A 20101-nucleotide genomic window follows, 5' to 3' on the forward strand; every position below is an offset into this window, starting at 1 on the left:
CATGGGAAGGCATAACATTGCCGCAGCTGAATTAGACGTGCTCTGAAATTACAAGGTTAAATTGGATAACCTCCTTACACTGCTGAACTGCCAAGACAAATCACTGATATCCCTTCAGGGATTAACAAAGACCTCAGATAACCGATGGAGGCTGAACTGAAGTACGTGAGGACAGAGGAGATCAGGAGCTAACACAGTATTTCCTCCTTGCCTCAGTGAAGGCTGAAAAATCACTTGTGGAATATTCTGGACTCCTCGGTAGGAGAGTCTGGTCATCAGTGAATTTCGCGGGACACAGCAGCTGTTTAGCTGAGATGTGGTGGTGAGGTGGGGATGATACGTGAAGAGAAATAAATGAGCCAAACTATGAAGGCCATGATGACAGGACACGGGGGTGGACCCTGTACAACAGGGGGGACCTGGTGTAAAAGCATGAGGGTGCTGTCACTGTCTGGGTCATGAGGACAATGCTCTGTGCTTTGTTTCTCCACTAATGCCTCCTTGACTATTACAAATGGTATCTTAAAACAGGCAGGGACGATCTAACCTACGCCAGCCACCTCCTCTCATTTCTTCCTTTGCTGACACTGGGATCCATTATGACTTCCCATCTAGACTTGGAGCATGGCTTGTGTGCTCAGATGGCTATGTGCACATGCATGTGAATGCACACACGCGTGCGGTGTGGATGTGTGGTGTGTATGGGGGGCTAGGGGGAAGGTACTCCGCCTCGGCAGCAAGCCTGACCAAGATCCCCTGGCATAAAGATGGTTATATATCATTACCATTATTTACCACCAAGCAGAAGACACAGGCCAAACTAAAAACTAACGTTCCCAAATATTTTGCCCACTTTTTCTAAACCAGTTACAAAAACAAACAACAAAACATCATACGTCAACTGCAAGGGCTCTGGATGTGTCGTTGCTTTGGGGGTTGATGATTCACAAAAATGAGACAGGAAACAAGACTGCTACACGTCAGGAGGAAGGGTGAGGGCAGAAGCATGTGCTGAAAACAGGACATTGTGCCGCTCCCTCCGCCCGTCGGGCCCTGTGAGCTGGTGTCTTGGCCGGGGTTCTCGGGTCCGTCCCACAGGAGGCCAAACAGGCCAGGCCTCCTTGCCACCTGACTCCTGTATCCAGGGGTACAAAGGTAGCTTCCCCCACTGGGTTATGAGCAGCTCAGGGGCAGAAATGTGCTTGGAACTTCCATTCCCCAGTGCCCCGCTGTGCAGGGTCAGAGTAGGCATTTGGTGAGGGCCTACTACACAAATGAATGCTTGTAGGGATCAAGAACGAACAAGCCATAGGTAACCAGGGCTAACCCTGGCATTCGGGTCTGGGTGGGGTGGGGAGGTGTGGGGGTAACCACAGGTCCCTTCAAGAGACAGAGGGATCCCCATCCCAACATCAATATCCCCCCATTGAGCACCCCAACCCTCCAGCCTTGCTTCACGTGACACATTATATTTTATCTATGTGTTTGTTTCCCCGCTAAAACGTAAGTTCTACACAGGCAGGGATTTTCACTTGTTTGGGTCACTGCTATGGATACAGCAGTGACCAAACCCTGGCAGATTCTGTAGAATGAATTCTGGCAGATTGTGTAAAATGAATGAAAGGGTATGTCCATCCTGCTAGAGTTGGAGATCCTTGCTGCCTTGATTCCACAGTGCCCTCACCCTATAAAGAGCTGTGGATGGGAGAACAGGCCAGAGCACGTCTGGGGCTCGGGGTAAGAAAGGGCAAGGAAAGAAACCCATCAGCCTGCATCAGACAGAAGGCCCCGATGGCACTGGGAAGGCAGAGGTGTGCTGGGGCATCTCTAATGAGGGCTGCCTTGGTGCAGCCTTAGCATTCACACGGGGCCCAACAAACACGTACCGATGTTTCCTGGAAAGAACATCTCCCCCCTATTTTCAGAATGCCTGAGTCTGGTGAGAAAATAACCACTGGAATGCTGTTCACCAAAACAAAAGTTTGCTTCAGGGTAAAGAAGTGACAATTCAAAGCAAGATATCTGGCTTTGCAACACTTCAAGATTTACCACTGTTTCTCAGGAACTGGGGTCCCTCTCCCCTCACCCCCTAAAAAAGCCTCACAAAGAAACGAAAAATGAAAACCCCCGAGAGGCATGGTGCCGTGGATGTGAATTGGGGAATTCTGTAACCAGTTGTATAATTAGCACTCGGAAGCCTTACTTTTGAAAGCAGCTCTGATTATCTGTCTTCTACTCAAAACGTCCTCAAGGATCCCACTGCTTAGAGAATAAAGCCCTTGATCCAACAGCACCCAAAGCCCTTCCCCTCTGGGCCTCAGTCTGACCTACAGCTCTAACATGTACGGGGCCCTGTCCATGCACGCAGCCAGCCAGCTGACTGCCCACCCTCCTGCCTGCCTCCTCCTTACATCTCTTACAGCTCGTGTGATTTTCACGTGGGTCTCTCTCCCACTCCAGTGAGCTCCTAAGGTGAGGAACAACACCTGCGTGACCCACATGTTCCCACGTGCCCCAGATACACTGACGTCAACAAGTGTTTGGCAGTGGTGTTTCTAGATCCAGTCTGATGGCGGTGGTGGTACTTCTAGATCCAGCCTGATGGCGGTGGTGGTATTTCCAGATCCAGTCTGATGGTGGTGGTGGTATTTCTAGATCCAGTCTGATGGCAGTGGTGTTTCTAGGTCCAGCCTGATGGCGGCGGTGGTGTTTCTAGATCCAGCCTGATGGCGGTGGTGGTACTTCTAGATCCAGCCTGATGGCGGCGGTGGTGTTTCTAGATCCAGCCTGATGGCGGCAGTGGTGGTGTTTCCAGATCCAGCCTGATGGCGGCAGTGGTGGTGTTTCCAGATCCAGCCTGATGGCGATGGTGGTACTTCTAGATCCAGCCTGATGGCGGCAGTGGTGTTTCTAGATCCAGCCTGATGGCGGCGGTGGTGTTTCTAGATCCAGCCTGATGGCGGTGGTGGTGTTTCCAGATCCAGCCTGATGGCGGTGGTGGTACTTCTAGATCCAGCCTGATGGCGGCGGTGGTGTTTCTAGATCCAGCCTGATGGCGGTGATGGTACTTCTAGATCCAGCCTGATGGTGGTGGTAGTATTTCTAGATCCAGTCTGATGGCTTCTCTGTTCTCCCTAGAATCCTTCCATGGCTCCCCCCTAGTATCCACACGAGAATTCAACCTCTGTGTGAGGTGTGGGAGGTGTGGGAGGATCGCCAGGGGCTGCTCCCGCCTAGCTTACCTCCCACAGCCAAGTCAGAGCCCCTCGCATGCCATGCTCTCTGTGTTCCCTCTGTGTTTCCCTGTGCTACTCTGCCGGCCCAGGGTGCTTTGGCTTTAAAGAGCTTGTCCCTCGGTCATCTCCGCTAAGAAACCTTCCCATCCTGCTGAGGACCCACGCCCTTGGCCTCTCTCCTGGGCTCCCCTGCACACCCCCACACCTTGCTTGCCTATCTGACTCCCACACCAGGTGCTCTCTGAGGACAGGGAGCATTTATCATCATGTCCCTAGTGCCCCGCGCGGAGAAGACGTGCGATGCCATTTTCAGAACGAACAAGCCTCTGGCTTGCAATTGCCCCAATTTGCTCCTTTGACCTTGAATGTTACAGCTGCATGAGACCGACCACACACACACACACACACACACACACACACACACACACAGTTCCTGCATTAGGACCGTTACCTCCATACCCACTGGGCCCTGATAAGATTTAAGATGAAAGGTATCCAAACTGCCCTTTCCCCTTTCTTGGCTCAGAATGTTTCTCGCTGTTTCTAAAAGAGAATCCATTGGCTAGCTTCCAGAAGCCTGAAGCTACAAAAGGCAGAGGGAAACATCTGTCACCACTGTATCGTTCACTTTTCTTGGCAGCTGCATGATGGCAGAAGGTTCTAGCATTTGCTTATGAAAAGAAGTCACTACTGGAAGAAATTCCTGGCAGACTTTCTGACAAGAGTGCAGGAGCCCCAGATCTGCTCTAGCTGATTTCCGCTCCCTGTGGTGAGCCCTGGGATCTGAGAAGCTGTCCTCCTGATCTAGAAAGTCATCCCTCTCTGGGGCATGGACCTGATGCGGCCTCTTCCTCGGGTGCCCAGCTGTGTAGGAGACTCACAGGACCGCCCCCTTCCCGTTGTGACTGCGGTTTCTGCCGCGCCCACACGCATCTCCATGGCCGGAGCCCAGCCTGGGTCCCAGGCACCACTACTTTCTTGGCACATCCCCATGGCCCGCTGTCAGCAAGAAGCAGGGAACCAGAGGCATGAGACCGGAAACCCAGTTCAGCTGGGCTGGGGGGTTTTCGCATCTGTGCCCTTAATTCCTAACAACAGTGCCCAATCGTGAGAAGCCCGGGCCAGCTCTAGGATGCCCCGTGCCGCCAGCAGCACCCGGAGTTGACTTCTCCAAGGCATAACACCTGCATGAGGCCGCAGGGTTAGCACTTCCCCCAAGACCCGCCCCGGTCATTAAAATCGGTCATCACGGTACAGCGACAGTTGCTCACATCTTAACAGCATTTCACGGTTTACAGGGCGCGTGCATGGATGGTGCCTCATTTGATCGCACAACAATCTCGTGTGCAAGACGGTGCACGTGTCATCACCTCCCATTTACAAGTGAGCATCTGAGGCTCCCACAGCTTAAACGATTGCCCATGGAGCCTCTCCTCTCTCGAAAGTGGCACAGGACCTGAGCTCAAACAGTCCCGGGGCCAGAAGTGAGTCACTCATCGGTTCCACGTGGGATGGTGAAGCCTGGTTCCTACATCTGGTCAGATTAGCGGCATTTAAAACCCTGTAGCTAAGACTCACAACTCCTGGGCCTTTTCAGTCAAGGCACAGCCCTTGGCCAGCAGCACCAGCATTTCCTGGAAGCTTGTTAGGAAAGCAGAAACTCAGATCCATCCAGAACTACCCAATTAGCATGTGCCGTCCAGCAAGATCCCGGGTGGACATGTTGGGTTGCAGGGGCTGTGCACTAGGCAACGTATGCTCTCCTTTCCACTTTGGCTGACTTTTCTGGCTTCACACTGGGAACACAGCTCGGGTGGGGAGGGCTTGGGGAAAAGAAACTTCCATCAGACTGCTTGATAGCCACAAGAAGAGCTGGCTTAACTGTTCCCCTCTCTGTGAAAAAGGTCTCCACCTTTGTCCTCTTTTCCCCAGCTTCCTGCCGAAGCACTTTTAGCCAGAGACACACCTCTTCCGCTGACTCTAGATCCTTCCCTCTCTGGCGCTAATTCTGATAAAAGCACAAAGAGGGGAGATGTGAGTTCAGTCTTCCTTGAGTTCTGGGAATCCCAAAGTCTGTTTAGAGAACCCCCAATTTGAGTTGTGACAGAGTCATGATCTCCTAAGCGAAGCCTGTGAGGCTAAAATTTTTTCTCTCCCTTTTATTGACAAAGAATCTTTCCTTGCCCCTTCAGTGGTGTGCACGGCTTGACCAAGCTACCCACTCAACTGGTAAGCAAATGGGCCAATCTGCTTAGAGCTGATTTTTAAAAAGATGGTTAGAAAGATTTTTTTAAAGAGGCGGACCTAAGATTTACTGTAGAGACTGGGCAAGGTTTTAGGTGGCTTCGCTGACCATGTTGTGATTACGGACCCTGCTCCTCACTGCCGTCCGGATCGCTCCGTCTCCACAACCTTTTCGTGATTCTGCAGGAAGTCCTGACTCTCCAGACACGTTCCGCAGAAAGACAATTCTGCAGTCGGTGTTGACTGATGTCTGTGTTTAGCTAATCCACTTGGGTGACCTCTTGTTCTTCCCACCTGGCCTTTTTACCCCCCCCCCCCCCCCCCACTGAGCTTGGTTTTTTTTTTTCTGTGCTTGTTCTCAGCAGTCAGTTACATGGCTCGAGGCCTGCCCGGAGTAGCCAGTCGCGCCCGTCTTGTCCCGAGGCGAGTGGCGGTCATGTGAGGACACGTGTGTAAACCAGCAGTCACCGCTGCCCTCAGGGGAGGCCCTGTTAGAGCGCACGCAGGTGAAGGGAGCAGGGAGAAACACGTCACCTTCTCCGCCAGCGATTCTCTCCCAAGAAAGGGGGCATAAGCTCACTTCTAACTCTTTGCTAAGGGAAAGGGGCTTCATATTCTAGTCAGTTTCACGGAAGGCAAACGCTCCATCACAAACTCTGCGTAGAGCCACATGACTGTTAAATACATCATTTACCGAGTGTCTGTTCTTATCTGCGACCAAAAGCAGACCGTTATTTTTCCTGAGGGGCCAATCTTGGGCCCTCAGGAAGTTTCTAGACCTATCTGTTTCAGTCTGCGTCTGGGTGCTCTTCAGGAGAGGCGCACGAAGTCCCTCTTTAGCAATGTCTGGCTGGCCCGTGAGCCGCTGGTTCAATTCAATGCTGAGAATGCCCCAGGCCTGGGCCCCAGTTCCAGGCTTCAGGCTCCTTGCTCTAGGGGCCTTGTCTACTGAATTTGCTCGGATTCCTTGCCACTCAGGGGACGTGTGAAGCTAGCCTTATGACTCCGTCTATGCTCCATTGGAGCCCCTTCCTCTGGAATCAGTGGTCCGATTTCCAATTTGGTCTTCCAGTCCAAATTCTGTCTGCCGGAACTGTAAAAAGTAGGGCACCTCACGCATCCGCCTGTGACTGACAGCGACATAATGGCAGATTCCCGCAGGAAGGTTCTGATCTGAGTCTAGACCTCCGTTCCCCAGACTCATTGCTCCTTGGACCCGTGATGTTTTTCGTTACCTTGTGATGTCTAATGGCAGCTTGAAAACAGGGGCGGAGCTCGGAGCAGATGGTACGAGGGGCGCGGTGGTTTCGTGGGGCATGTGTTTGGCGGGGTGGGGGTGAGGGGGGAAAGAAGGCAGTGGGGAGGAGACCCTTGAACTTTCAAATTTTTCCCCCACCATGAGGGCTGACAAAAAGATAAGTTCCCAGGGCCCACCTGGTCACCTTGGCCAGCGTTCTTGCCTCTTTTTGTTTTTTCCCTGAGTAGATCAGATTTGGGCCAGCAGGAAGGCCTCCGATCAGGGCAACCATGAGATCCAACGACTGGCATAGGATGGGGACTCAGGGTCAACACCGACAACGTGACTTCTAAGGAAGGCTGGGGGGACCCCGCTGTATACTGAGGTACACAGTTAGTCAGGGTTTCTGGCTTCTTTGGGAAAGGAAGGTCACACCAATGGGCTCCACGTGGGAAAGTAGAGTCAACAAGGCCTAGACGCTGCTTTGACTTTGAGAGCCACCCTCTCCAGGCCCAGGCAATCACACCACAAAGAAGGAAGTGTCCTGGGTCGGAGAGAGGATGAACGATCAAGTCTTTGAGGAGGGGCGATGGAACGACAGAGCTGTCCCAGTTGTCCCCTTTCTGGGGACCTACCACAGGCTGTCTCTGAAAGATGCTGCCTTTTGTTTCACATAAAGGACTTCTTCGGGCTGAAGACACAGGAAGCAGGTGCTCACCACCCCAAGGGGAGAGGATTCTGATCCTCGCCCCACTAAGACAGCAGGTGACACCGTGACCTCTGACCGCTGCTTCCCCCGGCCCGACGCAGCGCCAGCACTCAACAGAGCGGCCCGGAGCGCGGGGCCTGCCCCCACGGAAGTGCCTACCTGTATCTCTGCTTCACAGACTGCTTCTCTGCGGACTTGCAGACGTGCCCCACGTAGTACAACGGGAAGAACAAAAAGTTCCAGTTGGTGGCAAACCACGTCAGGGTGAAGGGGGCGTCGAACTTCCTGAAGGTCAGCTTGGCGAGCTGCGTGGAGCCCGCCCAGGAGGAGCACACGCACAGCACGACCGCCACGCCCCAGAAGATCTTCTTGAGCTGCGCCCGGGAGCATCTCCAGCAGCGGTGGCTCGTCCTCCCGCCGGCCTCCGCCCCAGCCGGCGCCTGGGCCTCCACCGGGCCCGGGGAATCCCGGGGGCGCTCCTCCCCTGGAGGAAGAGAAGGGGTTGGTTACCTGGGGGCCTCCACGCCTTCACCTCGTCGTCCCCGAAACCCAGGGGTGAGCGGGAGCGGGAAGGCCCCCGACCCCACTTGCCATTGTCAAGGCCAGCTGCCCCAGGGAGGGGATGAGGGGCCGTGGCAGCCTTCTGGAACAAAACTTAAACAGAAGACGTTTTCGCTGGTTCAGTGATCCTCCAGGATCCCGACCCCCGAAGCATGGTCCGTGGGCTAGGAGCATCAGCGCTCACCCCCAGTTTGTTGGAAATGGGAGACTCTCAGGCCCCACTCCAGAAGCCCCGAATCGGAATCTGCCTTTCCACAAAGCACAAGAGACTCTTGAATACGGAGGACAAACTGAGGGTTGATGGGCAGCGGGAGCGGGGGGCAAACGGGTGATGGGCATTGAGGAGGGCACCTGTGGGGAGGAGCACTGGGTGTTGTATGGAAGCGATGAACCACGGGAATCTACCCCCCAAACCAAGAGCACACTGTATACACTGTATGTTAGGCAACTTGACGATACGTGATATATTTATACATACACAAAAGAATCTGCCTCTCAACAGGTGGTTTGCGTGCACACCAGTGTTTGGGAAACACGTCTCCAGCACGCATGGAGAGGCGGAAACATTTTCACCCCGGTCTGTGTCGGCTCACCCGTCCTGCTGTGCTCCGGGGCACCGGGCATGCCGGGTCCGGGGATGCGTGCCTGAGAAGGGCACAGGCCCTGACCTCTGGAAGCTCCCAGTCCACGGATACCAGCTCCTTCTGCCCGTTCAACGCACGAATGCCAAGATGCTCATCTTACTCCGCGTGGAGGGCAAAAATAGACGTTCCCCCTCTTCTCTATTTGCTTTGTCTTCCTGCCGACGGCCTTCAGTCCCACTGCGAAGCGTTACTTAAAAACCACAGCCTCTGGCAGCAGAGGCTGTGGAAGGCCTCAGACACCCCGTTCTAAGCCACGTGACTTCTGGGAGCCAGCCCGCAGCCCGAAGCCTGGCCCTGGGGCAGAGTCGTTCCCACAGACCAAGAGGAGGTAGAAAGGCGTTATTTTCCACCGTTTGGTTTTCATTCACGATTGTGTGCGAGCCGGTCAGCTGGAAATGCAGACAGAGCTGTAACGGTGCGTAGGGTGTAACCATGGACAGATGCAAATTTCCGGCGCACTTGCCTTTCAGACGGTCAGCCCGGCACTTAGCTGGACCGGGGCGCCCAGTGCTCAAAGGCCGTGTCTATTACAGGGGTGCAGGAGTCAGTGCAAAATCTCCTGGGGCCAAACATACTCTATATATTCTGTTTAAACACGGCCAACTGAGCTTCGTGCATGATGCTCTCTAAAACAGTAAATGCACGAGGCAAAAATCCTGACCCAACTGTCAGCCCCCGGCTGTATCTGTTTTAGCCAAAGGTTCTACCAGGCCTTACGTGGCTACTCACGTGAGCGATCACGTCCTTTACTGGCTCAAATCCTGCTCGACACCATCTCTAGTGTGCTTCCTTGCCTGCTTTATTAGTGTTTAATTTCTTTCTTCCTCTTACTTTTCATGTGAGTGTATATGATAACGAGAAGGCCTCTGGAAAATCAAATGCTTAATCACCCTCTCAGCTTCCGGCAAGTGGCGGGTCTCTGTCATGGGCTGGAGGGCAGGAGACAGGAGGGCGAAAGCAAGCAGGTTCGCATCCTGTTGGGTTATGTCCTCCCACCAGTATGGCTTGACTTTGTTCCCAGCGAATCCCCGCAACTTAAGGGAAATTTAATTTCAGATAGATGCACGCATATTTCAATTTATATACACTGATTGCCGGGCATGCGGGACTGACCCTGCAGGCTTTCATTAATGGGGATAATTTCCAAGCAGTGTTGGGGGTGATTTCTCAACCACCATTACCACTGTCAAAAACTCATGGAAAAGACAACTATGGAGATGAAAGAAAAAGTCCACGGACAAATCAAATGCAGTTTCACACGACTAACTTCCTACTAAAGACAGACTCTGGAGGAGGCTGAGTAAATTCAGGCTTGCAGCTTTTTTTTTGTTTTGTTTTTTGTTTTTTCATTTAGCCCTTCTCTGTGCCAAATACAGTTTTAAAACTTAAAGAATTAGGGGCACCTGGGTGGCTCTGTCGGTTGAGCGTCTGACTTCGGCTCAGGTCATGATCTCACGGTTCGTGAGTTCGAGCCCCACATCGGGCTCTCTGCTGTCAGTGCAGAGCCTGCTTCGGATCCTCTGTCTCCTTCTCCCTGTGTCCCTCCCCCACTTGCGCTCCCTGTCTCTCAAAAACACATAAACATTAAAAATAAACACCTTAAAGAATTAAGCGATGACAGATGCTGTGTGCTGTTCCGATGAAAGAGAAAGTCACCAAATCATGTAATGCTGTGTTAAAATACTCCCGTAGATTTGGAATCAAGAAGTTATACTCTTTTTTATAAAGATTTTTTAAATGTTTATTTACTTTAGAGAGAGACAGACAGAGAGAAAGAGCTCGAGATGGGCAAGGGGGAGGAGAGAGAGGGAGACACAGAATCGGAACAAGGCTTCAGGCTCTGAACTGTCAGCACAGAGCCAGACGCAGGCCTGGAACCCATGAACAGTGAGATCACAACCTGAGCCGAAGTCGGACACTTAACCAACTGAGCCACCCAGGCGCCCCATGAGAAGTTATACTCTTAATTTTGTAAGCCTTTTGGATCATTTAACCAAAGGAATATTAAGAACACACAAGCTGGTACAGCGTGTGACTCTTGATCTCAGGGTTGTGAGTTTGAGCCCCACGTTAGGTGTAGAGATTAATTAAAATAAAACATCTTAAAAAAATAGACAAGCAAAATAAAGACATTCAAAACTACAATCTAGGCTCTTCTTTAAAAATAAGATAGAACAATGTTTCCCAACATTAATAGGCATTATAAGAAAAAAAGGATTCCATGATCAGAAAAGTCTGGAGAATACTAGGTAGATAGATCAGAACCAGGTTGCTTTGCTTAAGGAGTATTCAGGGCTGATGGGCATTATGAATTTCCACAGCTACAGAATGTGTGTTTCCTATATTATTTAAACGTAACACCTGTGGTAGGAATGGTGCCCCTTGGAACACACTTTGGGACACTGGAACAGACCCACAAGGAATCGTAGGCATCCAAGCCAAATTCATTGCCAACTTTCCATTTCACTGTACTGAGCTTCTTATGAAAATAATAATTACTTATCAATTTCATTGCCTCATTCATTCTTAATACTAGATCTACCTCCCATAAACTAAAAGTTTTCTTTACAAGTAGTTTACAAAATTGCTGAATAGCATACATAATAAGGACTACAGACTAATTTTAGTACCCAGAGATAATACCATGGAGATTTTGCCACAGTCTCCCTGGTCTTTAGTGTCTTTGTCTCACACACACACACACACACACACACACACACACACACACACAGCAAAACTGGGATCATACTGTATTTCTTCTAGTATTCATTTAACTGAATGGACTTCATAACAGCATGGACTTCATAAGTTTCAAAGGGCGACATTCAGTATGATGTATCATAGGAATATCTCAGCTGACTCGGGAGCTGACATGAAGCATCTGCCCCGTGCCAAGAGCTCCAGGCAGTCAATGAAGTAAATATAAAGCATGGTTACTGTTCTTCAGGAACTTACAGTCTGTCTGGGAGTGACAAAACAGACCTGTGAAAGAACTACAGAACAATCATGTGTGAAACAGAGGGATTTTGACTGTAATGGAAATTGTGAACACAGCACGACCAGCATGGGCCATGATACCGGTGGAAAGAACCAGATGATGCAGAAGGCTGGCCTGGATGAAAGAGAGAAAGGCCCTGAGTAGAAAGTGGAACAAAATTCAAGGTCAGGAATACACAGGGTGTGCTGAGGGGCAGTGAGGAAGGCGGTGGGGTCTGAAATCCATTGCCACCTTGCCCCACCTTGATACCCAATTTTTTTTTTTAATTCAAGTTAGTTAACATACAGTGTTCTTGCCTTGGTCAGACACTCGGCCAGGGTGGCTGAAAGGATGGGAGAAAATTCAGGTGTTAGTCGTTCTTTATTTAGGAAGTTCATACCCCAGCATCTATAACCAATAGACAGAATTAGTTAAGGAGTAAATAGAGAGTGATATAATAAATTTGGTTTTCAGGTGCATTGGTTCTCCACTATTTTTTTTAAATTTTTTATGTTTATTTATTTTGCAGAGAAAAGAGACAGACAGACAGCATGAGCAGGGGAGACACAGAACCCGAAGCAGGCTCCACGCTCTGTGCTGACAGCTCAGAGCCCGACATGGGGCTCAAACTCACAAACCGAGAGATCATGACCTGAGCCAAAGTCAGATGCTTAACCGACTGAGCCACCCAGGCGCCCCTGGTTCTCCGCCATTTGAAAGGCAGCAAACGTACCCCATGTCAGGTACCATTCTCAGGGTCATTTTAAATGCACTGATTTATGCTCAGACTTCAGAGAGAAGGAATTACAACAAGAGGTAGAGCATCCCTTCTCAAAAACCTCTCAAGTCTTCAAGCGCAGGAAACTCTTGCTGACTTTCCCTCCCATCCTAAATTGCAAGTCAAGGGACTCCTCTGCCTTTGATTTCACTCCTTTAGTAGAACAGCTGAAACAGGAAGTGCAGATTCCTGGAAGGAACAACCGAAACAGGAAGTCTCAAAGAAATCAGTGCGGAATTAGCCTCACGCTGTTTCCTGTCTCGGCTCCTCTGACCATTGTTGTACGACGAGGAATGCTATTTATGTCACCTTCACTCTTCCAACACCCCCTCCCGCCAACCGCTAACTAACTACCCTTCTATCCACCATCTTGTGCCTTCCATCCTAACTTTAGCCTCAACAGTTCTGCAGGCAAAGTGGACCATACGCTCTGGCCCCCTGGTTGTACTGCCACATGCTGGAATTGTGGACTCAAGCAACTCCCTATTGGTTATGCCACTTGATTCACTCAGAAGCGCTGGGGGACAGGAGGGCTCTTCCCCGGGTCGGAGGAGTGTTCTCTTATGCACAACGTGCACTTCACGACGCGGTGAGACGTAACCACACCTGTGCATGAACTTCCATCTGGAGCTCTGTCCCGGAGTCAGGCAATTTACTGAAACCATGCTTCAGTCCTACCACCTGCAACATCACACGCACTGCTGGTCTCCTACTGGCACTTAGAATACATTCACTGTCTTGGGTCAAGAAGCAGCAGCTCCCAGAGACAGAGTCCGCTCAGGACAAGGAAACTCTAGCTCATAATGGGTGAGCTGGAGGTCTGTTTTAGCCACTCATTCTCAGGCCAAGGCAAGCCTCAGGAGCTGTCCGCTGCTTTCCCCTGCGAAAGTGATGCATCGGGGGCTTTTTGCGTTTATTTAGTGAAAGCCCATTTCTATCATGAGAAAGGAGGAAAAACTGGAAAAGCATTCACTCTTAACTTAAAGTTCCCATAAAATAGCTCCTCCAAATTTCCAAGAGAACACTAGCTTTCTTTCTGAGGTCGCCTGAGAACAAGTAGACTTTTGGTGACTCTATGAAAAAGCATCCAGGAAGTTTGCACTTAGTAAGTCCCCAAATCATGTCTTAGGGGTAAAGGACCCAGAGCTGGGATCAAAGACCTGCTGGCTGGCATGGTCCCAGCCTCCCAGAAGCAAAGGCAATACCCGGTCTCTACTGGGAGGAGGTAGCCCTCAACAACATCTCCATCAATGAGACTTACATAATTATTTTTCATCGCTTTCTGGAGGCATACATTTCGTAACCATAAAGTTAACTTGCTTTAGGAGTACAATGCACGATTTTTATTACATTTACAGAATTGTGAAACTATCACCACTATCCAGTCGTAGAACATTTCCATCACCTCAAAATGAGTCCTGATGCCCACTTTCAGTCAGCCATCCTTGTCCACCCCAACCCCAGACAACCACAAAGCTTCCACCTCTACCAATCTGCCTATTCTGGGTATTTCATATAAATATGGAGATTTCTGCATCTGACTTCTTTCATTGACCATCACGTCTTTCGGGTTTGTCCATGTTGTAGCACGTGACACCAGCTCATTCCCTTTTATGGCCGGGTGGCATTCCATTTTATGGATATTCTACATTGTGTTTCTCCATTCATCAGCTGACGGACAGGTGCATCGCTTCCAGGTTTCAGCTACTGTGAATAACACTGCTGTGAACGCTCACATAAAAGTCTCTGTGTTACTTGTATGTTTTCCTTTCTCTCGGGTGGACTAGTTATGCTTTTAGGCTGCTTATCCAACTAACATTCACTGACACCCTCTTTGCAGCACAAAGGGGCAGTGCTTACGTGCCCGCACCTTACGAGGTTCTGTGCCTCCAAGCTCCATCCAAACAGGGCACGGCTGAGAGGTGCTCTGGGAACCAGAACCTACTCTCTCGTTTTTGTGTCCTGGACTGCCCAGGGGAGAGTGCCTGATGAGAAATTGCCCATTGACTGGCCACCGATGCATACACCGGTTCAGGGCCAGGTCACCCAACTAAGTAGCTTTTATAAAATTGAGCTCAGAAGAAAGTTTTTGTTTACGGCCATGTGCAAGTGTAATTCATCTCCCAAAAATGCACGTCAGGTTTTGCTTACCTGATATACTCTTTCAATACTTGCGCAGTGAGTTTACGCATGATGGTGTGTGTGTGTGTGTGTGTGTGTGTGTGTGTGTGTGTGTGTAAGTAGTGGTTTGGAGAAGAGGGAAGGAGAGGCTGGATGTCCCAAAACAATGCCCACTTCACATATCCTGACCCGTTATGCCCACCCGTACTTGCCAGACCATGCTTGGACTCCTGGATTTGGGGTCGGAAAATACTCGCATTATTCATACGTGCTCCTGGCTAGCACTGGTCACAAGGAAAGAATAGAATCCACAGATGATTAAAGTTGGATGCTGACCCTGAGAAAGGAAGAGGTGGGGGCACAGGCAGGAAAAGGGATAAGTGACAGGTACGCGTCACTTGTATACACGGCTTACTCTCTGTGAGAGGATTTTATAGATCTTTTTTTTTTTTTAACCTGTCATAATGTTGGCGGTCAGTATGACTATTGTTTTGCAGATCGGACGGCTGAGGATCTGACGGTTGCTCTCCAAGGTCACAGGTTAGTTAGTGGCTGAGATGCCCTTCCAAGCCTCTGACTCCCAAACATCGACAGGAACAGAGAGCAAGCACCCTTATTCTCCCCTACGAAAGTGGATTAGGGTCGTGGTGCCCCACACCCCAGTCAGAACTGCAGATCGCTGGAGATGGGCTTCAGGTTTCTGGAAGAGAGACCCTTGGAAGAGCCTCACTGGGTATGGGACTCTGGGCCAGGACTTACCATCCTGGAACAGTTTGTCATGAACTTCTGCGTCTTCCCCACCAAATTCATACATTGAAGCCTTAACCCCCAGTGTGCCTGTGTTTGGAGACGGTGCCTTTAATCAAGTATTTAAGGTTAAATGAGGTCATAAGGATGGGGCTCTGGTCTGACAGGGTGTGGCCTTATAAGAAGAGATGGCAGAGAGCTCACTCTCTCTCTGTCTCCCTGGGTGCATATGGAAGAAAGGCCACGTGAGGACATAGGGAAGGGGCGACCCTCTACAAACCTGGAAGAGACCCTCATCAGGAACCAGATTTGCCACCACCTTGATCTTGGACTTCCTGCCTCCAGAACTGAGGAAACCCATGTCTGCCGTCCGAGTCACCCAGTCCACAGTGCTTAGTTAGGGCAGCCTCAGCGGAATAACCTGAGGGAGTCACAGCGCTGTGCGCTGTGCTTATGGGGGTGGGAACACAGACCGTGACCGCCACCGTGCACGACGTGGGGCCAAGCTGCAGAGGACGGGGTACTTATTTGGATAACCTTTCAGGAGGAGAAGTAACTGCACTGATCGCTGGATTAGAGACATGAGATACTATCTCACACGCGTGCGCCTCCTGTGAATTGCTCAGGCCTTTGTTGGAAAGTGAGTCCCGGAGGCAGTCTGCAGAGACAGAACACAAGGCAACTGCAAAGTTCTTTTTAAAAATCCAAACAGGCGCCGGGGTGGCTCAGTCGGTTAAGCGTCTGACTTCAGCTCAGATCATGACCTCGTGCTTTGTGGGTTCGAGCCCCGCATTGGGCTCTCTGCTGTGGCCACAGAGCCTGCTTCAGATCCTCTGTCCCCCCTCTCTCTCTGTCCCTCCCCTACTTGTGCTCTCACTCGTTCTCAAAAATAAGTAAACGTTAAAAAATACAAATAAAAAACCCAAATGATTTCCCCGGTGTGGATACAGAACTGGGGGGGGGGGTGAACCCTGAAGCCCTACCCTGCGGCAGTTAGAGAGCTAGAGTGGGTCACGCCCACATCTGGCCAGTGGCCAGACATCCCAGACATCTGCAGTGGCATTTGCACCCCACTCTGCATTTCCTTAGAGGGCCCCCCATGACACTCAAGTGTGGAAAGACCGGCTTTAAGACAATCCTGACGGGTACACAGCCTCAGGCGAACGTGACATCTGAGAAAGTGACTGGCTACAGGTAAGCTTTCAAGGCAGCCGTCGGAGCCCCGGGGAAGGAGAAGTCCACGTCTCCCTTGGGAGGGGAGCAAGGCCTGCCTTCCAGCCAGCTCGCGGGCACCCAGTCTTACTCCGCCGCCCTGCCAGTGAGTGGCCCGCACAGTCCCCGGGAATCTCGCCATCTGCACGGCCCCGGGCACACGGCACCTCTGTACCCACAGCAGGGGCTCACCACATGCAGCCGGTGATGTTTGGGGGCGGCCGGTGACCCGCACACAAACACAGGCCAACACGCACACACTCCCTGTTGCTGACGTGTCTCCTAGTCAGAGGATCCCTTCGACCTGTGCGTGGACAGGAGCTCAGGCTGGCAGAGCTCATGGGGACAGGCCAGGGTTTCCCAAGAGGGTAGGCTGGATGCGGGGATGGCCCCTCCAGGCAGAATCCTTCCACGGGCAGGAAGGGGTGCGCCCTGGGGCCTTGTCCCCCAGCGGGGAGCGGGACAACAGGGCCCTATTTTAGCTGATGGCATGGGCTCTTACTCGATTTCCCTTGAAGAACAAAGCACTGTTTTCTGAAACAGACCACCAAGTTCTCAGCAGGGTCACGCACGGGCAGGACTGAACGCGTTCTGAACGGAAGTGGGGTCGGCCTGAACGTGTGAACCTCTTCCTCCCAAGCTTTCTCTCCTGCCTTCTGTACCAACTGACGGGGACGTGGCTCGGCTAATCCCGAACCATGAGGCTTTTCTACAAAAACACCCAGGCCTGCCTCGAGCAAGGCTTATGACTTCCAGTACCTTCCAGAGATCTTCCTGTACTTTTTTTTTTTTTTTTTGGCATCGCCCCATCACCTGGGGGTCGTCTCTGGAGGCCAGCAGTTTCCGGCTGCTGAAGATTCAGGGAGCAAGTTGTACTCACACAGCTGGTCTTTCCTCCCCATGTTCAAATACCACAAGAGTACATGCCTCCTTGTGGACACACACACACACACACGCACACACATGGTGCACGCACACAACACAGGCTGAATTTCTTATTTCTGCCGGGTTTCATTTCCTCAGAGCCCTGCTCCCTGGAGTATAGCTACTGAAGGGTTTTAAGCAGATAAACCCATCTCTGCTAATGAGGAAGCTACTTCCTAGACTCACAGAATGTGTCTTGCGAAGACAGTGGGTAGGAGATCTATTCTAATCCCCCATCTTTTCAGAGAAGAGAAGGCCGGGCTCCAAGAGGTGAGGCGACACGTCCAGTATATTAATCAGCAAGCGGGGGAGCAGGAAAGGAAACGTCAGCGTCCCGACCCTCACCCGGTGTTCCTCCCCACACATGCTTTCCCAAGTCACACGATGTCTTAACCAGTGAGTACGGATCACTCGCCAAAAAGGCTTTTAAGAATTACATCTCTTCTTGGCTCTTCCGAGGCAGCTATTCTGAACTCTTTCCCACCTCTGAAGCCTCCAGTCCCCATCCGCGATCTTCGGCAGATGATTCCACGTCCTATGTTGCAAAGAAGATCAAAGTCACCAGCTCAGGTCCTTGACTTCCCTCCCCTGCCGTGTCCACATTTCTGTGTCTTTGCTCATCAGCTCTTCCATTACTCTTTCTCAGGGCCACTGCCCCCTTCTCTCGTCTTGTGCTTTCTTCCCGTGCCCCTTGCCGCACCCCCACCCCCCGCCCCGGCCACTGTTGCGTGAACCACATTTCTCCTGTGCTGGAACCAGCCTCCTTCCTCTGGTCTACAGCAATGCTTTGCTTTCAAACTCTCTCCTCCCCCTGAAGGTGGAGAACTGCTCTCACAGCCAGGGGCGCCTGGGTGGCTCAGTCAGTTAAGCGTCTGACTCTTGATTTTGGCTCCGGTCATGATTTTGCAGTTCGTGGGATCGAGCCCCACGTCGAACTCTGCGCTGACAGCGCGGAGCCTGCTTGGGATTCCCTGTCCCCCTCTCTCTCTGCCCCTCCCCCATGCGTGCTCCCTCTCTCTCCCTCTCTCTCTCTCTCAAAATAATAAGTAAATAATCTTTAAAGAACCACTCTCACTGCCAAACACATTAACCAAGTATCCCCATACCTGCTGTTCCTCTGCCTCACCCAACACTCACCCCTTGAGATCTGGCTGGCAGACCAGCACCCACCTGAAATCGTGTCTACAGAACCGCCCTCCTTGGCCGTACAGTAAAACCCTGGATCGCAAGTAACTTGTTCTGCGAGCGTTCCGCAAGACGAGCACACATTTCTGAAAAATTCTGACTTGATAAACGAGCGACGTCTTGCAGTCTGAGTAACAGGGGCCGCCGAATGTCACGTGATCACAACTGAGCCAACGGTTCTTGAAATCTGCTTCGAGTGCTTTGAATGGCAAGCAGGTTTCTGGAACGAACTATGCTCGCAAAGCAAGGTTTTACTGTATTTGCAACCACGTCACGCTCGCTCTTTCTTGGTTTTCCTCCTGTGGTTTCTATGATGCCCTATGACGTGGGTCCTCTGGTTCGGCCTGCAGAGACTTCTCTCCCGCCCTGTCTCCCAGGTGCACGTGGCTGTGAGGACTCTGCACGTGCCTACTCCCTCCCCTCGAGCCAGCTCTCACCTCATCAGTCACTCAGCCTCCGCCACCCCTCCCTCCACCTCCTGGCCCGCTCCACACCTGCGCGTGAAGGCACTGCCAAGGCTTCCGGCTCAGCCCATCTAAACCCGACCCCCAACTCTCCTTCATGGATGTGCCTCCCCTCCCACCCCTGCCGTTTCCACTACTGTTCGTGGCATCTCTGCTCCTGGAGAACCTTCAGGCTTCACCTGTAGAGCTGCCTTTGGCGGCTCCCTTTCCAGCACTCCACCCGAAACCGTGATACGCTTTGACACTGTTGACTCTATCCTCCTGTCTTCATTCAAAAACATTAATTGTGATGGATGAAATAGACTTCGTGACCCATTTGGAACACCACAGCTATAGAAGACTGTCCAATTTTCTCCGACTTCGATGGTGTGTTTCCCCCCTTCTTTGGCTTCCCCTTCCTCCCTGCTGCAATTTACTCTCCTGAGCCCAGCATACAGGAGGCCTCTGAACCCTGGCCCCTTCTGTCCCCCACTACTTCTTCAGGTAGCGTGAGCTCTGGCCCCAGGAGAGGGCACACAGGTCACTGCCACGTGCCAGCCTTCCCTAGCTGTGCACCTCTGTCTGTGGGTTGCCTCTTCCAGGAACACTGTGTTCGTACCTCCCGCCCATGACAGCACAGGGCACAGGAACAGCCTCTACCACGCTGTCCTGATCGTGCTCAGGATGTACAGTCATCACCTGCATTTTGGAGATGACAAAGATCCTGAGGCCACCTCCAGGCTCAGCGGGAAAGCGTGTCCTTCGTTTATGTCATTTTGGCAAAGCGGGGGGCAGGGGGGAGACTGGTGGCCAGAGAGCTATTTAGTGGCCACCTGCGTCCCAGCCAGACGGGAGCGCGCCCTCTGCTGAAACGCGTCATTTATGTTATCATCCTTTCATGGAATTAAAAAGAAAATGAGATTCCAACATGGCATCTGTGACATTTCTCCCTTGTTTGGGAGCTCTGTGTAATTTATCCCTCTAGCGTCCTCAAGCAATATCCAGTTCATTCTCTTGCGCAGACTAGGTAACGTGTGTGTTCAACACACAAATGACAAATGACTTTTGTTACTGAACTTTCAG

General features: G+C 51.5%; 1 protein-coding gene across 2 annotated transcripts in view; it reads right to left on the bottom strand.

Moving 5' to 3' along the window:
* Window positions 1–20101, bottom strand: part of SLC35F3 (solute carrier family 35 member F3) — a 399741-nt gene that overhangs the window by 94897 nt on the left and 284743 nt on the right. For both annotated transcript variants that reach the window (XM_047088787.1, XM_047088788.1), the window contains one exon: window positions 7586–7910. In XM_047088787.1, the coding sequence (XP_046944743.1) occupies window positions 7586–7910 (325 nt within the window). The remainder of the gene's footprint in view (window positions 1–7585; window positions 7911–20101) is intronic.

This window comes from Lynx rufus, unplaced genomic scaffold (assembly GCF_022079265.1).
Source record: "Lynx rufus isolate CCGP_SWC_20201006 ecotype Redwood Valley unplaced genomic scaffold, mLynRuf1.p SCAF_25, whole genome shotgun sequence".
Taxonomy (NCBI): Eukaryota; Metazoa; Chordata; class Mammalia; order Carnivora; family Felidae; genus Lynx; species Lynx rufus.